The 20,295-nt window shown below is 45.1% G+C and overlaps 1 protein-coding gene across 1 annotated transcript in view; it reads right to left on the reverse strand.

Annotated features, from left to right (window-relative positions):
- LOC309548151 (cytosolic phospholipase A2 gamma-like) overlaps positions 1-20,295 on the reverse strand; it is a gene marked incomplete at both ends in the record, with an annotated part of 143,212 nt that overhangs the window by 105,863 nt on the left and 17,054 nt on the right. Inside the window, 4 exons of the mRNA XM_082248113.1 lie at positions 4,731-4,839; positions 8,190-8,391; positions 9,656-9,801; positions 10,071-10,155. Of these exons, the coding sequence (XP_082104239.1) occupies positions 4,731-4,839; positions 8,190-8,391; positions 9,656-9,801; positions 10,071-10,155 (542 nt within the window). The remainder of the gene's footprint in view (positions 1-4,730; positions 4,840-8,189; positions 8,392-9,655; positions 9,802-10,070; positions 10,156-20,295) is intronic.

The following is a 20,295-nucleotide window of genomic DNA, read 5'->3' on the forward strand; positions in this document are numbered from 1 at the left end:
GATTACTGTACAAACTAAGGAAGGTAGGTATGGACAATAAGGTGAGTACCTGGATAGAGAACTGGCTCCAGGGGAGAGTACAGAGGGTGGTGATTAATGGGGAGTACTCGGATTGGGCGGGTGTGGAAAGTGGGGTCCCCCAGGGTTCTGTCCTGGGACCAATCCTGTTTAATTTATTCATAAATGATCTAGAGGAGGGGATATCTAGTACAATCTCAGTATTTGCAGATGATACTAAACTAGGCTTGCCAATATCTTCTATGCAGGATGTGGAAACCTTGCAAGCAGACCTGAACAAAATAACGGGGTGGGCAATTACATGGCAGATGAGGTTTAATGTTGAAAAATGTAAAGTAATGCACTTGGGGGCCAGAAACCAGAAAGCAAGCTACTCACTAGGGGGGGAACCTCTGGGTGAGTCTAGGATGGAAAAGGACTTGGGGGTACTGGTAGACAACAAGCTTGGCAGTGGCATGCAATGCCAAGCCGCCGCAAGCAAAGCCAACAGAATACTGGGATGTATAAAAAAGGGGATTCACTCCAGAAATAAAGAGATTATTCTCCCACTCTACAAGACTCTGGTCCGGCCACATCTGGAGTATGCTGTCCAGTTCTGGGCACCGGTCCTCAGGAAGGATGTGCTGGAATTGGAGAAAGTCCAGAGAAGGGCAACAAAAATAATTAGGGGAATGGAGGACATCAGCTATGAGGAAAGACTACAAGCACTGAACCTTTTCTCTCTGGAGAAAAGACGATTGAGGGGGGATATGATATCAATGTACAAATACTGTACTGGTGACCCGAGCATAAGGAACAAACTATTCAGAGAAAGGAGATACAATAAGACACGTGGCCACTCACTAAAACTAGAGGAAAGGCGGTTTAACCTTAAAGTGCGTAAGGGGTTCTTCACTGTAAGAGCAGTAAGGATGTGGAATTCTCTTCCACAAGCAGTCGTATCAGCAGGGAGCATCGATAGTTTCAAAAAACTAGTAGATGGACACCTTAAAGACCACAACATACAGGGGTATACAATGTACAACATACAGGGGTATACAATGTACGGTTAAAAGCAAACACACACACGCATTCATAGGTTGAACTGGATGCATAGGTTGAACTGGATGGACTGATGTCTTTTTTCAACCTTACTAACTATGTAACTATGTAACTATGTAACTAGGTCAGGGCAGGCGGCAAAGGTTCAAAGGCGAGTAGTCGGTAGCAACGGGTTCGGCAACAGGCAAAGCAAACAAACACAGCAGGGAACGCTTTCTCAAAGGCACAAGGCACAAAGATCCGGCAGGAAGCTGTGGGAGGAGAAGGTATTTATGGGTAGTGCACAGGTGAAGCCTAATTAAGTCAGCACTACTTCTCACAAACCTTAACCCTTAATAACCACTTTAGGCCAGGCACCAATCACTGGTGCACTGGCCCTTTGAATCTAAGAGTCCCGGCGCGCGCGCGCCCTAGAGAGCGGGGACGCACACGCTGAGACGCTGGAGTGCTGCCTGGAGGCATACGCTGTGAGCGCTCCGAGGCCAGCAGGGGGCCCGGAGCGCTCAGCGTAACAGCTATAAGAAGATTGCCAAGACCCTTAAACTGAGCTGCAGCACAGTGGCCAAGACCATACAGCGGTCTAACAGGACAGATTCCACTCAGAACAGGCCTCGCCATGGTCAACCAAAGAAGTTGATTGCACGTGCTCAGCGTCATATTCAGAGATTGTCTTTGGGAAATAGACGTATGAGAGCTACCAGCATTGCTAAAGAGGTTGAAGGGGTGGGGGGTCAGCCTGTCAGTGCTCAGACCATACGCCGCACACTGCATCAAATTGGTCTGCATGGCTGTCCTCCCAGAAGGAAGCATCTTCTAAAGATGATGCACAAGAAAGCCAGCAAACAGTTTACTGAAGACAAGCAGAAGTTCGCCTGCCTTACCGGGAAAATAGAAAAAAAATGCTCCCACCTCTTCACAAGTCTCCCGCGTAATGAGCTGTTTGAGCTGTTACAGCTCTTTTATAGGAAAGGGGCGGGGACACCCCGTCCCCTTCTGACGTCATGAGCACCCCATAATGCACTGCGTTGGTGCAGTGAATAAATTACTGACACAATGTCAGAAGGGGTGACTCCACTGGGTGACGTAACCGGGTGTCCCCGCCCCTTTCCTTTAAAAGAGCTGTCACAGCTCAAACAGCTCATTACGCGGGAATCGTCTGAAGGGGTACAAGCTTCTTTTTTTTTTTTTTTCTATTTTTTTTGGGTGTGGTAGGCGACGTGATTGACGATGGATTTACATCGGGGGACACTATTTTTTTGTTTTTATTTTTTAATAAAAGATTTGTCAAAAACTGTCTTTTGTGTTTATTGTTTTTGAACACTTTTTTGTGAGTGGGTAGGGGTACCATGTAACCGATATCCATTCACATGAGGGGGGGGATCTGGGGCCCCCCTTGTTAAAGACCCCAACAACCACAGCCCAGGGTTGTCTGAAAGAGGCTCTTGTCCCCAAAGCACCCTCCCCATGTTGAGGCCTGGTATGGTTCGGGGGGGGGGGCGCTTGCTACCCCCCCCCCATCCTGGCCAGCAAGGCTGCATACTCGGATAAGGGTCCGGCGTTGATTTTAGGGGGGAACCCCACGCCATTTTTTTATCTTTATTGCCGGGAGCCGACAATACATTACAGCAGTGAGCAAGTTTAAATGACATTTTTTTCCTTTAGAAATGTCAGTTTTGCTGCAGCAGGCTCCATACATCGTACACATGCGCCACTTTACAGGCACATTAAGGGGGCTCCCCAGGCACAATAGTTAAAGGACTTTCATTTTTATTGTTTCACTTTAAGCATTATTAAAATCACTGCTCACGTAAAAACGATTGTTTTAAAAATGATTTTTGTTCTGTGCGAACCGAACAGGGGGTTGTTCGGCCCATCACTAGTAGAGAGATAATGGGCAGCCCAAGTCAATATAGTAAAGACCGCACTGAAAAAAAAGTTAAATATGTGCAAAATGTGTAAAAAGGTTTCAATAAAGTGACAATGCAACCAAGAATAAAAAAAAATAAAAATAAAACATGAGTGATTCATTTAACCACCCCCCATCCGCGCTACAGCCTATATACGGCTGCAGCGCGGACTTGAATTTTCGGGAGGCCGTCTTTATACGGCCTCCCAGTAACCCGCTACCCGTGCGCTCCCGCGAGCGCGCATCGGGGAAAACCTGTGTCGGCCGTGTCCAAGGGACACGGCCGATCACAGATCGTGGTGAATGGCCAATCACAGCGGCCATTCACCACGTGATCGGACAATCCAATGAGAGATGATCTCATATGTAAACATATGAGATCATCTCTCATCGCCAGCTCTCCTTCCTCACACAGAGCCTGCAGTGTGAGGAAGGAGGGGGAGCCTCACAGCGCCGGGGACACACAGCAATGTAATCCGGGCACTGATCACCAGTGCCCTGATTACTAAAGGTAAAAAAATACACAAATTGCCCCCCCATCAGTGCCCACAGTGCCCGCCATCAGTGCCCCCCATCAATGCCCACAATCAGTGCCCATAGTGCTGCCAGTCAGTGCCCATCAGTGCCTGCTCATCTAGGCACTGATGAGCACTGACTGGCAGCACTATGGGCACTGAGTGTGGGCACTGATGGTGCTGCCCATCAATGCCGCCCATCAGTGCTCATCAGTGCCACCCTTCAGTGTCCATCAGTGCCATCCGCCAGTGCCCATCAGTGCCACCCGTCAGTGCCGCCTCTCGGTGCCCAGCAGTGCCACCTCTCAGTGCCACCTCTCAGTGCCCAGCAGTGCCACCTCTCAGTGCCCAGCAGTGTCGCCTATCAGTGCTCATCAGTGCCGCCTATCAGTGCTGCCTATCAGTGCTGCCTATCAGTGCCGCCTATCAGTGCTCATCAGTGCGGCATATTAGTACCTCCTCATCAGTGCCCATAAGTGCCAACTCATCAGTGCCCATCAGTGCCGCCTCATCAGCGCACATCAGTGAAGGAGAAAAATTTATTTTCAAAATTTACTCGCAGAAAATAAGAAAAACTTTTTTTTTTTTTCAAAATTTTCTGTCTTTATTCTTTTTTTTTGTAAAAAATAAAAAACCCAGAGGTGATTACATACCACCAAAAGAAATCTCTATTTGTGTGAGAAAAATTATAAAAATTTCATATGGGTACAGTGTAGCATGACCGCGCAATTGTCATTCAAAGTGTGAGAGCGCTGAAAGCTGAAAATTGGCCTGGATGGGAAGGGGGTTTAAGTGCACAGTAGGCAAGTAGTTAAAAGATGTGCAAAGAAATTCACCAAACAATACATATATCCGCTGCAATAACAAATGGTGAGTAGATATATACAGTATATCTTGGTGACTTTCTTTGCACATATTTTAAAATAATCTCTCATGTTTTATTTATTTTTTTGATTCTGGGTTGCATTGTCACTTTATTAAAACTTGAAGGTTTCATTAATATTTTTTTTTACACTTTTTGCACATATTTTGCTTTTTTTCAGTGCGGTCTTTATTATATTGACATTGATGTTCACATACATTGTGATATATGTGTACAGCTGCTGATCCAAACTAACCAGATCCCACATCCATGGATATATTACACATTCATCAAGCCCGGATTTTAGTTTTCATTATTCATCATCATATAGGAATCATACATCCCATATGGTGAGGAGATAGTAAGAATGCCGTTCTAGTAAAGTCACCTGGTTTCTTATCATATATTGGATGCTGTCTCACAGCAGAGTAGATGGGATACGGGTCTTCACCATTCTCACAAATCTCCTTGTGACTGGACAGCTTTTCTTCATTGATCTGGAGAAAAAAGAGATAAATGTTACCAGTGCATGTTCTCCAAGGATCAGTGTACCCCAAGATTCAGTGTTATTAATGGTGTACCCCAAGGTTCAGTGTTATTAGTGGTGTACCCCAAGGTTCAGTGTTATTAGTGGGGTATTCCAAGGTTCAGTGTTATTAGTGGAGTACCCCAAGGTTCAGTGATATTAGTGGGGTACCCCAAGGTTCAGTGTTATTAGTGGTGTACCCCAAGGTTCAGTGTTATTAGTGGGGTATTCCAAGGTTCAGTGATATTAGTGGGGTACCCCAAGGTTCAGTGTTATTAGTGGAGTATTTCAAGGTTCAGTGTTATTAGTGATGTACCCCAAGGGTCAGTTATCAGTGGAGTACCCCAAGGTTTAGTGTTATTTGTGGTGTACTTCAAGGTTTACTGTTATTAGTGATGTACCCCAGGGTCCAGTGTTATTATTGGGCTACCCCAAGGTTTAGTGTTATTAGTGGTGTAACAAAAGGTTCAATGTTATTGGTGGTGTATTCCGAAATTCTGTGTTATTAGTGATGTACCCCAAGGTTCAGCGTTATTAGTGATGTACTCCAAGGTTCAGCGTTATTAGTGATGTACTCCAAGGTTCAGCGTTATTAGTGATGTACCCCAAGGTTCAGCGTTATTAGTGATGTACTCCAAGGTTCAGTGTTATTAGTGATGTACTCCAAGGTTCAGTGTTATTAGTGATGTACTCCAAGGTTCAGTATTATTAGTGGTGTACCCCAATGTTCAGTTGTATTAGTAATAAACGCCAGGGTTCAGTGTTATTTCATTTAGACTTACACTTGCGCTTAGAAAAGAACTGAAACTGGAACTTACTCAGTAGATGACAACAGCTGGTCTACACAATCTCAGGCTGTGATGAGATCAGAGATCTTTTCTAAATCTTTTCTTTGCATGCACATTAGCAATGTTCACTATCCTTGGGTGTATTTAGCACTTGCTCTTATTCTACTTTAAGCAACTATCAATAAAAGTCTCATTGTTTCCTTTTAATCTATTTACGTTCCTATAGTCATTTCTCCCTTTAAAGTCCAAAGGGGTTTGTAATGAATATGGTGGTCTCTAGAAGATACCAGTCTAGTAAAGGGGGCCTCCCACATATCATCCCAGTCATCGCCATTCATTTGAGGGGCACCAACCAACCAGGCATTCTGACGTGGCAGTAGAACTTTACCTGTCTATAAACAGTTGCTTCTATATATAATCAACAGTGCCTTAGATAAGGTGTCAACACGGAGCAAGGCCTCCAGATCACCCATCGGAAGGTTAAGCTCAGAGGCTCCAAACTGGGCATGGAATGCATCTCCAAACTGTGGATAGTGGAAGAAATGGGAGTTTGGAAACTGAAATATAGACTTCAAAGCATCAAATTGCAATGATACCCAAGCTACCCCCGCCCCCATGTTGAGGGCATGTGACCTGGTAATATTCATGAGGGTGCAAGTTCCCCTTCCCCCCTTTCCTGGCCAGCCGGGCTGCTTGCTCAGATTAAGGGTCTGGTGTAGATTTTTAGGGGGACTGCATGCATTTATTTCATGAGGTATTCACTTAAAATCCATAACACATCAATTCTATTTTCATTCTTGTAGGATGTGCTACAGCAACAGTGGCATTTACAAATAAAAAATGATACAGTATAAATTGACATTTTTGTTAAATTAACAGATTTGGCTCCCATTGATTGCTATGGGGTACGGGTTCAGCGTCCTTACTTCTTTGAAGTTCACCAAAAAAGGCCCAAGCCAAACCCAGGGCAGTTCTCATCCCTAGTCCTTACACATGCCTCAGATTGCTGGTACTGATAACCTTTGATCCAGAGAAAGAAGCCGGCACAACGGCATGCATCAGAGTTTTATTTAATGCGGAGTATTACATCCACAAATGAGTCAACATGTTTCAGCCATCCAGGCCTTTTCATGCCGAGCAATGACAGTCCTGAAAAAGGCCTGTATGGCCAAAACATGTTGACTCATTTGTGGCCATACAAAAGTACCCACCAAGGATATGACACCTACAAGAGGTTTACCACAAATTCTGTAGAAAAATAATATTTAAATAGACATAAAACTCAAATCAGATGGTGAGTGAACCAGGATAGAACCCCCAATCAAAAGCCTTCCTACCAAAAAGCAGTCCTCCCCATACTCCCCCTATTCCTACTCCCATCACCCCACCCTCCCTGTAGACAACCCCCCGACTCTCCCAGTTAAAACCACACTACCCACCACCACCAATAAACAGCGCCATGACAGCCCCATGGCTATACATCTCTGCACTGTCTTCTACTATAGTCTGCACACATTACTCCGCCTGCACTAGCATTGGGTTATATCAGCTGCATTATATGGACACTTATTCTGGATGAAGATAAGCTTTAAGGACTTTGCAGGCTGGACCCGGCTTTTAGCATATGGTGTACAATATATAGTAGGGTAGCATTGGACTTGACAATTCAGGAGGACTATTAGTGCTGACGGGGGATTTATTACGGCCACAGTCCTGCATGCACCTCTCTGGCACGCACCAGGAAACAATTTGGCTTATATGAGGCTATAGCTGACAAGACGAAACATACCATCATCAGCTGGCCTATCGGGACAACCCGAGCCTAGATACTGTAGTATATTGGTGGGGTGTAGTGTGGGGGTAATTGGAAGGGTAGGTGAGTGGTTTCTGGGGGAAATGTTGGAATAGGGAAGTGTGGGGAGGACTGCTTTTTGAGGGAGAGTGCTTTTGGGTGGGTGTTCAATCCTGGTCCATTCACCATCTGGCTGTTTGAATTTGATGTCCATTTGATGATTATTTTCAATAAAGAAGTAAGCCTCTTGTAGGTGTCAGATCCTTGATGAGTCATTTTGTATATTTATGCATGTTGGAGACACCTCCCCTTATACTCATAGGGTTGTATATAAAAACACACTCCCGGATATATTTTGGGTTTTTGTTCTGCACTTATCTGTGGCTGTACTACTCTGCATTAAATAAAACTGATACTGATACATGCCATTGTGCCAGCTTCTATCTCTGGATCAAGTGATTATGAGGTCTCACCAACCATTCAGCACCGGCTTCAGAGCTGAGTTAGATGATTGGGGGAGGTAGTAACACTGCATGCTTTGTTTCCACTGATAACATCTGAGAGTAAACCATGATGTAGAAATGTGGAGAACAGCAATAACATAAAGAGTTTGATTCTGATGAACAGGGAAAAACAAAGACGGTGCCAACTCCATTAGTCAAGAAGCTAAAGGCAAGTCACCCCAGAGCTAAAGGTTCTCCTGGGTTCCAAACCTCGGAGAGGACCTGGTGTGGGACTTACTGTATTCAAGGCAAGGTAGACAAAGGCATAGGCCCAAAGGTCTGTCAGAGAGAACGATTCTCCAATAAATATCTCTGTTATCTTCTCCCATGGACATTTCCGTTCCTTCTCATGTTTTATTTGCTCACGTATATCATTCTCCAGACCTTTCATGGCTGAAAAGTCTGACCAGTTTTTTTTCGAATACAGAGAGGACATACACCTGGAAGGTCAAAGTAGTAAGTTGGATGTTTGATAGGTAAGTTATTCATATAACATGCATTGTCTGGATGAAAATTGTTCTCCATCTATTGTTTAATCACTTGACTTCCTGGGGCCATATTGAAACGTCCCAGACTTCAAGTAGTTGAAGCAATCTCATGGCTGCAGCTGCAACAGTTTGGTGTCATTTCTTTTAGCCAGTGTTCATCTGTTTAGTAAAAGTTATCCAGGTAGCTCTTCCTTCTCCTGATCACTTTTACGGTAGTCAGAAGTGCACTGCTGTTAATCATGGTGGATCACTGGCTCGCCCGTTGCTCCAGGGAGCTAAAGACCACTGAAAATGTTATTATCCATTAAGGCTGGAGGAGATGGAGGAACATCCATTCCCTGATCTCTCCTGCAAGTAATGAAGCTGGAAGTGGTGATGATTTATTACTTCGGTTTTAAGGCTGTCATTTCCTGGCTACTGTAGCAGGGAAAGCAGGTAACAAAGCCTGATCTGTGCTTAATTAGCTGCAGTGAAGGCAGGGGAAACATTAGGGGTGAAATAGACCCCTGATGTCTCCATAAAGAGGACCTGTCACCTGCCTATGCTATCACATAAGGGACTTGTTAGCCCCCTTGTGACAGCAAAATAGTTAAATTATAAAAAAAAGTGTAAGAAAATTAAATGGTTAAAAAATATATAAAAATAATAAACAAAATATATTAAAGCACACCCTGCCCCCTATTGCACATTTATACAAATGCACATGTGCATGAAGGTCGTGCACGTGTATGTAAAGAGAACCTGTGCCACACGGGTGAGGTATTCCTAATTCTAGTGACATAATTCATGGGTAATTCCAATCTGAAGACCCAAAGGCTTTTTTTAAGATTTTAATTTTGACATGTTTGGTATCTCTTTACTCGATGCAACCCCTTCTTTTATATTTTACCAAAAAGTTATGCATAACATTGTGTGTGTGCAACAAAAATCAATTTTAGTGTAAATATGCATTTGATAAAAAGCAGTGCAACTATTACTTGACATAAAAAGTTGCAACAGCCACCATTTTATTCTACAGGGTGTCTTCTTTCAGCAAAAAAAATAAAAATAAAATACAGTACATACGGTTTAAAGTAATATTTTTCTAGCAAAACACGGTGATTATATCGTGTGTGAATTTAAAAAAAATAAGTTCCGGGGGCAATGCGGCTAGAAAAACAAAAATAGCTGTTATTCAGTGAACAATTTGTTGTAAACATTTTTCTTATCTATATACCATGTTGATCCAGATATCCCAGCCATGTATGTAGTGGCACCTAAAAGGTTGAGTTCGGACAGTTTTGAAATCGTTCCCAGAAAACCAATCATGGCGCGGGCTCCGCCCCCAGACCCCAAGATCGCGATTACAGGGGGATCGCAATCCTTCAGAGAAAAAAAAAAAGAAATGATGATCATCATGAGTTGTGTTACAGATAGAATTTGTATTGGACATTGGTAAGAAATGAATAAAACACAGCATCATGTGGGGTTCAAGTATGGAATAAATCAACATCTGTGTGGAATTATCTAATAGTACGAGGCTGAAGGGAAACCTCGCTCATACAAAGGTCACTTAGTCAATTCACAAGGCTGTTTATGGATGTCTATGGCTGTTCAGCAAGTTTACAAGAAAAAATGTCAAAGATTTTTACCTCTTTAACCTTCATGCCTAAGGATAAAAGGGTCTTCTTTACTTTTTTCTTCCTTTCGTCGATGGATTTGATTTGCTCTTCAGATCTGTTAATTGGAAAAAAAAACATGAAAAAAAATATTTACAAAAATAATACAGTTAAAGTTTCTGTAGAGCCAAGACTTTTTCCTTCTGGGTAGAGCAGGAAGTCATTAAAACTCCAGTCAGTGAGTGAATAAAAATCCCCTCTTAAACAAGTGTAGCGGGTGCTGCCTGCTGTTCTGCCTCCTGCTCTCCCTACTTCTCCTGTCACGGAGAGGGGAGACTCACAGGGGACCAGGGCAGCTGGGGGCTCTTTCTCTTCCTTTCCCGCCTTCTCCTCTCCAAGCTGCTGCACAGAGAGCAGCACTTGCTTGGACAGCCACCCAATCCACCCCCCTCCTTTCCCTTGGCTGCAGCAGGAAGAGCAGAGGATCATGGGACACCTAGTCCTGAAGACAGGAGGCTCCATGGTGGAGGGGCAGACTACAACCCCCAGCATGCCAAGTGGAGGGGCAGAGAAAGCCAAGAGCCAGAAGAAGAGAAAAAAAGGAGAGACATGAGGCAGCCAGGAAGAGAGACAATGAGGCGGGAGGAGAGGAGCTCTTTCCCTTAGCCGGTTGTGGTGGAGACATTGCCAAGTGTCAAAAATGTTAGTTAGGTATCTGATATGTTCGCCGTAATGTTGCAGTCCCACTAAAAATCGCTGATCGCCGCCATTGTTAGTAAAAAATAATAATAATAAAATTACATAAATCTTTCCCCTAGTTTGTAGACATGAAATCTTTTGCACAAACCAATCAATGTACGTTTATTTGGATTTTTTTTCCCCAAAAATATAAAGCAGAAAACAAATTGGCCTAAATTGATGAAAAAATGTGAAGCTTTTGCAGCAAGCTAAGGACCCATAAAAGATTGGAGGGACCTCTGTGTCCCGTGATGTACTTCAAGAAATGGATTTTACAGGTAAGTATGAATTAAAAATCCCTTTTTCTTTTCGTACATCAGGGGACACAGAGCCATAAATCATAACATTAGGGACGACCCAAAGCAATGCATCGGAGGGGACGGGGACACTAAAAATACCGCAATAAGAGCACAAAAAGGACTACACCGCTGCCTTCATAAGACTGCGGCCAAATGCAGACTCCTCCTGAGTCCCAACATCCACTTGATAGAAATGAGTAAACGTGTGCACTGACGACCAGGTCGTGGCCTTGCAAATCTGAGCCATAGGGGCCTGATGGCGAAGTGCCCAAGGTGCACCTACTCCTCCGGTAGAATGTGCCTTTAATGGAAAAGGTGGACCCTTCCCTTCTAAATCATATGTCTGGGTAATAGCCTGGTGAATCCAATGAGAAATCGTAGACTTAGATGCTGCCAACCCCTTCTTGGGCCCTTCTGGCAGCACAAACAAGCTCTCAGTCTTACGAATCTGAGCTGATCTTTCCAAGTAAAACTTCTGTGCATGCATTACATCAAGAGAATCCAATAACTTTTCCTCCTCTGAGTGAAGTTCTAAAAAACAGGAAGGTAGTATAATGTCCTGATTCAAATGAAAGGTGGACAACACCTTGGGCAAAAAACATGGGTGTGGATATAGAATTACCCTGTCTTGATGAAAAATCAAGAATGGCTCTTTACAAGAAAGAGCTGCTAGTTCTTATATCCTTCTAGCCAAAGTTATCACAATCAAAAAGACAAGTTTCATGGTAAGAAGAACCAGGGGAACCTGCCCAATGGGCTCAAAAGGCTGTTTTTGTAAAACTGCCAGCACCAAATTTAAATCCCCATGCTGGGGAGACATAGGAGAACATGCCGGGGAGACATAGGAGAACATGCCGGGGAGACATAGGAGAACATGCCGGGGAGACATAGGAGAACATGCTGGGGAGACATAGGAGGACATTCCGGGGAGACATAGGAGAACATGCTGGGGAGACATAGGAGAATATGCTGGGGAGACATAGAGAACATGCTGGGGTGACATAGGAGAACATGCTGGGGAGACAAAGGAGAACATGCCGGGGAGACATAGGAGAACATGCCGGGGAGACATAGGAGAACATGCTGGGGAGACATAGGAGAACATGCTGGGGAGACAAAGGAGAACATGCCGGGGAGACATAGGAGAACATGCCGTGGAGACATAGGAGAACATGCTGGGGAGACATAGGAGAACATGCTGGGGAGACATAGGAGGACATGCCGGGGAGACATAGGAGAACATGCCAGGGAGACATAGGAGAACATGCCGGGGAGACATAGGAGAACATGCTGGGGAGACATAGGAGAACATGCTGGGGAGACAAAGGAGAACATGCTGGGGAGACATAGGAGAACATGCTGGGGAGACAAAGGAGAACCTGCCGGGGAGACATAGGAGAACATGCTGGGGAGACATAGGAGAACATGCCGGGGAGACATAGGAGAACATGCTGGGGAGACATAGGGGAACATGCGGGGGGAAACATAGGAGAACATGCTGGGGAGACATAGGAGAACATGCTGGGGAGACATAGGAGAACATGCTGGGGAGACATAGGAGAACATGCTGGGGAGACATAGGAGAACATGCTGGGGAGACATAGGAGAACATGCTGGGGAGACATAGGAGAACATGCCGGGGAGACATAGGAGAACATGCCGGGGAGACATAGGAGAACATGCTGGGGAGACATAGGAGAACATGCCGGGGAGACATAGGAGAACATGCTGAGGAATTTACTGGCCGCAGAAAAAAATGTCTGACGCCAAAAAACAGCCGCTGTAAAATTGTCCAGTGTGCATGAGGCCTTAACCACTTGCTGTCGGCTCTATTATGGGAAACAATGTACCTGTACGTCGCTTAGTGTTATAGCCAGTAGGGGCGCGTGTGCGTGCCGCTGGAGGTGCGCACATGTGCCGATTGGCCAGAGAAGAGCCAATAAGCACATCTGGCGGACGCGATGTCCGCCGGCCACCCGTGATCACTCCCTGTGGAGACAGGATGGCGGTCTGCTTATGTAAACAAGGCAGACCGCTGTTCTGTCAAGGATAAACACAGGGATCCTGTATTTCTCCTTTTAAGGAAGACAGATCTGCATGTCCATCTAGTGAGTCCATCCCCCACTCAGTTAAAAAGCACTCCCTAAGAGCAAATTTAACCCTTTGATCGCCCCTGGTGTTAGCCTCTTCCCTGCCAGTGTCATTAGTACAGTGACACTGCATATTTTTAGCACTGATTACTGTAGTAATCCTCAAAAGTGTCAAAAATGTCAGTCAGGGGTCCGATCTGTCCGCCGCAATGTCGCAGTCCCACTAAAAATCGCAGATCGCCACCATTACTGGTAAAAAAATTAATAAATAAAAATGACATAAATCTTTCCCCAGTTTGTAGACGCCATAACTTTTGCGCAAACCAATCAAAGTACGCTTATTGGGATTTTGTTAACCAAAAACATGTAGCAGAATACAAATTGGCCTAAATTGGTGAAAAAAAAATTAGATTTTTTATTTTTTTTATTTTTTTAATTGGATATGTTTTATAGCAGAAAGCAAATAATATTGTTTTTTTTTTTTCAGAATTGTCGCTATTTTTTTGTTTATAGCGCAAAAAGTAAAAATCGCACAGGTGATCAAATACCACCAAAAGAAAGCTCTGTTTGTGGGGGAAAAAAGGACATCAATTGTATTTGGGTATAGCATCGCACGACCGCGCAATTGTCAGTTAAAATAACGCAGTGCCGTATTGCAAAATAGCAGTTATGAGTAAGCGGATTTAGTTCGTGAAACGCGTCAACTGCTTTTATTCGTGTGTCCTTGATGTTCTGTACCATGGAACATTATTTTTGTTCAATAAAGTCCATTTGATCTTTACTTCGGAGTGCGGTCCATCTTCCTGTGTTTGGATGTTGCTGGGTTCACGGACCGGACGTGCGCCTGCTGTTTGAAGACTTCATTGCTTGCACCTGAGCGGCAGCAGCTCTGTGAGCTATTTGTGACTTTGTATTGGAAAAAATGGCCCGGTCATTAAGGGGATAAAACCTTCCAGTCCTTAAATGGTTAAAGATAAGAATGTACAGTATATATGTGCTATATAATATTTTTTAAATTTTTTCCAACAAATAAATTAAAATAGAAACATGGAGCAGGAGATGAAACTGTTAAATAGTGCTTATACAGGGTGAAATTAACCACGGAGGATTTGGCTGCTAAAAGACCAGGGGTTTTTTTGCGATTTTTTACTGCATGAATTTAACGGACAATTGCGCGGTCGTGCGACGCTGTACCTAAACGAATTTGACGTCCTTTTTTCCCACAAACAGAGCTTTCTTTTGATGATATTTGATCACCTGTGCGATTTTTTGATCATGCGCTATAAACAAAAAAATGAACTTCAATTTTGCAAAAATAACATTTTTTATATGAAATTCCCCCCCCCCCCCCCCAAAAAAAAAATGTAAAAATCTAAATTTTTTAACATTTTCGGCCAATTTGTTTTATGCTACATATGTTTGGTAAAAAAAAAAAATCGCAAAAAGCGTATTTTGATTGGTTTGCGCAAAAGTTATCGCGTTTACTAACAAAGGGAAAGATTTTTGTCATTTTTGGTGGGTTTTTTTTATGCGTAATGGCGGCGATATGCGATTTTTTTTGCGGGACTGCGACATTGCGGCGGACAGATCGGACCCTTGACTGACATTTTTGACACTTTTGGGGGTACCAGTGACATTACTGCAGTAATCAGTGCTATACATATGAACTGTTACTGTAAAAATGACACTGGCAGGGAAGGGGTTAACTGTATTGGAGAGGGAGGGGTTAAGTGTGTCCTAGGGGCGTGATTCTAACTGTAAAGGGACATGTCTATTGGTGTAATAACAAAGATCAACAGTCCTACATAGTAGAACCGTCTGATCTTCATTTTTACACCGGGGAGAATGACGGGCGGCTTGTTTACATTAGCCGCCTGACTTTCTCCCTTCACCGGAGCGATCGTGAGTGACCGGTGGACGATCGGGTCCGCCGGTCACACGCACTGACTTGTCAGTGAACGATCCGCGGCGGGCGCGCGCCTCGGCCGGCGCGCGCCCGCCCGCCCGCCTGCAATTGGCTCACAAGTCAGTGACAGGCGAGTGACGTACCCATACGTCACTCTGCCTGCCCGGGGCTGACCGCCGCAGTATATAGTCGTGCGCCGGTCGGCAACCGGTTAATGTGTTAAGTAGTAAAATAAGAGTATGTCCTAGTTAATTAAGAGTTAACTCCCTGTGCACACAATAAACATTCCTGTCTGGCTCACATGTCTGCCTGGCGGGGAACTCAGGAGATAAGATTGTATTACCTTTGTTTTGGTTTACGAGTGTTAAACTGAATGCTCACTGTGATTGGCTGTCAGAGTGATCATTCAATGAGGAAGGCTTCTGACTGGCTGCCCGGGAGCTCATCTTTCTACAGACTCCAAGTCTCATGGGGCTGTGCATGGAAGGGAGCAGGGGAGATAAGAAACTGAACTGCAGGGGGGCCACTGGTTAAATTGTCAGGACAAAAGAAATACTCCACAAATGACCCCTTTTTGTAAAGTAGACAGTCTGAGACATTTAGTAGGAGTCATGACAAGTTTTGTGAAGTTGTAATTTATTGTCACATTTTGTTTTTAAAAATAAATTAAATAAAAAATGTTTTTACATACTGTCACCAGTGCAGTACAATGTCATAATATGATTGGTGTGGTGGTGAGTATGTAAAACAAATGAATAAGTAATCAAATCATTTTTTATTCAACTTTTTAAAACATTTTTTACTATTTTCTTTTTTTTACATCATGTCACCCTACCATAGCAACACGCAACACTGTACTTCTCTGGGGGGAAAGGGGGGGGTGATCAGGATTTTTTAACACTGTTCAGTTTTAGCTGTCATGAATGGGTTTCCCATTCATGAACAGCTTTCTTACGTTGTGATCTGCGATTGGCTACAGCAGTGTTTCTCAACTCCGGTCCTCAGGGCACTCTAATTGCGCTTTTCCACTGCATGGAACCGTAACGGTTCGGCACGCTTTTGTGCTTTTCCACTGCTGGTACCGCATGGTATAGGGTCGGAACGGTTCGGTACGGTACGGTATAGGTTTGCTTTTCCACTGCATGGAACCGAACGGTACGGTACGGCTCTGAAAAAACAGTACCTACTCGATTGTGGTTCCAACAGGTACCAAACTGGTACCATATCCCACAATCCTTTGCATGCAGTCACTACTAGCCACTGATTGGTCAGAGAATCCCACCCTCCCCGTTGTTATCCCACCCACTTAACTTTAGTACTACTTTAGTGGAAAAGCAAACCTATACCGTACCGTACCGAACCGTTCTAACACCGTACCATGCGGTACCAGCAGTGGAAAAGCAAACCGGGCCAAGCAGGGCCGAGTAGAGCCGAGCCGGTACTTGCAGTGGAAAAGTGCCATAACAGGCCAGATTTTAAGTATTACCTTGGGGAGATGCAGACTAGAGTACTGCAATCACTGAGCAGCAAATGATATCACCTGCAATGTATTTCAGTTTTCTTGCAAACCTGGCCTGTTAGTGTGCCCTGATGACCGGAATTGAAAAACACTGGGCTACAGCCAGGGCTTTTTTTCAGCTGGAACTTGGTGGAACTCAGTCCCACCACCTCTGGCTCAGGCCCTCTCCTGGTCCTCTTCCTTGCTGGATCCTCCTGTGTTTACAAGGGACAGTTTGTCTCCCAACGGCTCCCACAGATCTGATCTCCTGAGTGGCTCCCACTTAGTGTAGAATGGGAACAAGGGAAAATGAAGGTGTTCGGGGTGCAGTACAGATTCCAAAATCCGCATTGGATGATCTCCCTGCAAGTGAGAGAGGCAGAGCCACCTACAGTGTGTGGGGAGGTACTAGAACCAGCTGAATGCTTCAGCTTTAATCACTTTACCACTGAGTACCGTAGTACTACTGCGGCAAAGTGGCTCGTTATTGTCTGACGACGTAGACCTACGTCGTCAGACACTCCCCTTTCTCGACAGCGCGCGCGTGCCGCCGGAGGCTCGCTCCCACCGTATTCAGTCACAGCGGGAGTCGGGCCAGGGAAGGAGCCGCTGCTCTTCCCCCGATCGTCTGGGATTTAGTGTGGAGATCCGCCTGCTTGTGTAAACACAAGCGGGCGGATCTCCTAAGTGACAGGCAGGGTCAGATTTCAGGGTTCAGCATAGCTGAACATGCGATCTGTCCTTGTGTCACTCAGTCACCTCCCCCCACACACGTCAGTAAGCACCAGGCATACATTAACCCCTCCCTCTCCAATAAAATTAACCCCTTCCCTGCCAGTGTCATTTTTACAGTAACAGTGCATATTTATAGCACTGATTACTGCAGTAATGTCACTGGTACCCCCAAAAGTGTCAAAAATGTCAGTCAAGGGTCCGATCTGTCCACCGCAATGTCGCAGTCCCGCAAAAAAAATCGCAGATCGCTGCCATTACGCGTTTAAAAAAAAAAACACCAAAAATGACAGAAATCTTTCCCGTAGTTAGCAAACGCAATAACTTTTGCGCAAACCAATCAAAATACGCTTATTGTGAATTTTTTTACCAAACATAGGTAGCAGAAAACAAATTGGCCAAAAATTAAAAAAAAATTTGATTTTTACATTTTTTTGGGGGGAATTTCATATAAAAAATTTGAAAAATATTGTTATTTTTTCAGAATTGACGCTCTTTTTTTGTTTATAGCGCAAAAAGTAAAAATCGCACAGGTGATCAAATACCACCAAAAGAAAGCTCTGTTTGTGGGAAAAAAAGGACGTAAATTTCGTTTGGGTACGGCATCGCACGACCACGCAATTGTCAGTTAAAGTCGCACAGCGCAGAATCGCAAAAAGTGGCCCAGACGTAAGACAGCAAAATCCTCTGGTGGTAAAGTGGTTAAAACAACACAAGTAAGACATGTGGAAGATGGTGGGCTGGGGGTGGAGATGGTGGAGGGAGAAGATGGGGGCAGTGGAGGGGGGTTGCATGCGAAAGGTCAGAGGTGAACAGGGGTAAAAGTGAGATGTGGATAGGGGATGCAGAGGTAAGCAGCTGTGGAAGAAGGCAAAGTGCACCCCTGAACTCTTCACTCTTGGAGGGGGGGGTTTGGGGGGGTCATGGCTGAGTTACTGCACCAATTTTCTGAGAAACAAAGCCCTGGCTATAGCTAATCACATGCTACAGGTAGCCAGACACCATGTGATTGCTGTGGGCTAATTACAGATCACAACAGAAAGCCCACTGTTCATGGATGGAAAGCCATGTTATGTGACCGCTATGACCAGTCATGGCAATCACTTTATACCTGGTCACCAGGAACAGTAATCTGCTGTGTCCACAGGAGGAGCGTGCTGCAAGCCCCAGGGGGGCGCGCTGTGTGTGCTCCTAACCCAGAGGAGGCAAAATCACATAAATATATGTGACTGACCACCCTGGCAAAGTAAATGTACTGTAGTGGGGTGGCAAGTGGTTACGGACGCTGGTGTGCGCAAGTCCTTCACAACCAGTGACATCAACTGCCTAATTCCCGTACATGACTGGGAATCCCCAACCATGAAAGCAAAGGGGGGGGGGGGGGTTGTGGTGATATCACTTACAAAATACAGCCATGTCCACAATTGGACAGTGATGTCACCTCATATTCCTTATCTACCAAATCCCGATAAGCCCCCCCCCCCTTACAACCCCACAGCCATCAGCCAGAGTTATGGGGAAAAGCCCCTTGTCCTTATTACCATGGACCCCCCCCCCCCATGTTGAGGCCATGTGGCTTGGTATCCTTTAGGAAGAAGGAGGGATGACCTGCCAGGCTGCATACTCCGAAATAGGGGTATAGATTATTGAGGGACCCCAAACCATTATTTTATACTTGGGATCCAAATGCTTTTGAATGGGACCCCATGACATTTTTTTGTTTTTTATTTTGCACAGGTTTCCCCCTCCAAATCCATATAAAATCCACTCTAGATGTGAAAGGCCTGGTACTGATTTTGAGGGGACCCCAAATCATTTAATTTTTTACATGAAAACGTGAATTCAATTTTCCCTGTAAGGATCCGATGTTTTGTAAAAAATGAAACGGGGACCTCCAACAATACTGTATGTACATTTTAGATGCTGACCCTCCTTGATCGCTGTATTCTGGGGGGTCCCCATTGCAATATAAAATTAAGTAAAGGATTTTAATCAGTTTTTTCTTTCCTTTGTAAATGTCACTTCTGATGCTACTCTATTTACATGGTAGAGATGCCCCACATCACAGGCAGGTTTATGCCCCCCCAAAGGGGCCTATGCAGTGGCATGGCATAGGTTGTCAGCGCCCAGGTCAAGGCAAGTCATTTTTACACTCTTAACCCATTGGACTTTTAGATCCCCCCCCCCACTCTAATAATACCTCCCCAGATACTCCCACCCTGATCTTGCAACCCCCCACATTAATCACAGCCCCCAGATACCACTACTCTGATCTCACCCTCCATAATAATCCCCACCCTGATCACACACCCCCACCCCCCCAGACACCCCCCCACCCTGATCACACTGTCCAGATACACACCACTCTGATCACCCCCCCCCCCAATATCTCCATTTTGATAACACCCCTAGATTCCCCCACCCTGATCACACCCTCAGATACCCCTCCACACGCCCCCATACACACCTGTCCAGATACCCCCCACCCTGATCACACCCCCCAGATTCCACTACTCTGATCTCACCGATGATAATAATAACCCCCACCCTGATCACACCCCCTCCCTGATCACACTCTCCAGATACCCCCCACTCTGATCACACCCTCCCCCCAGATACCCCCCACCCTGATCACGCCCCCCAATATCCCCATTTTGATCACACCCCTAGATACTCCCACCCTGATCACACCTCCAGATACCATTTTCCACTATGATCACACCCCCAGATACCCCACCCTGATAACATTCCCAGATACCTCTCCCTACTCTGAAAACACTCCTAACCCCCCCCCCCCCTCTGATCACACCCCAGAACTCCCCCCAGATTCCTCCACTCTGATCACACCCCAGACCCCAACCCTGATCACATCCCCAGATACCTCTCCCCACTCTGATCACATCCCTGAACCCCCCCCCCCCCCCACACTCTGATCACACCCCAGAACTCCTTCCCCAGATTCCTCCACTCTGATGACACCTGCAGATTTCCTCCA

This window comes from Pelophylax lessonae, assembly GCF_965119305.1.
Source record: "Pelophylax lessonae genome assembly, chromosome: 1".
Classification (NCBI taxonomy): Eukaryota; Metazoa; Chordata; class Amphibia; order Anura; family Ranidae; genus Pelophylax; species Pelophylax lessonae.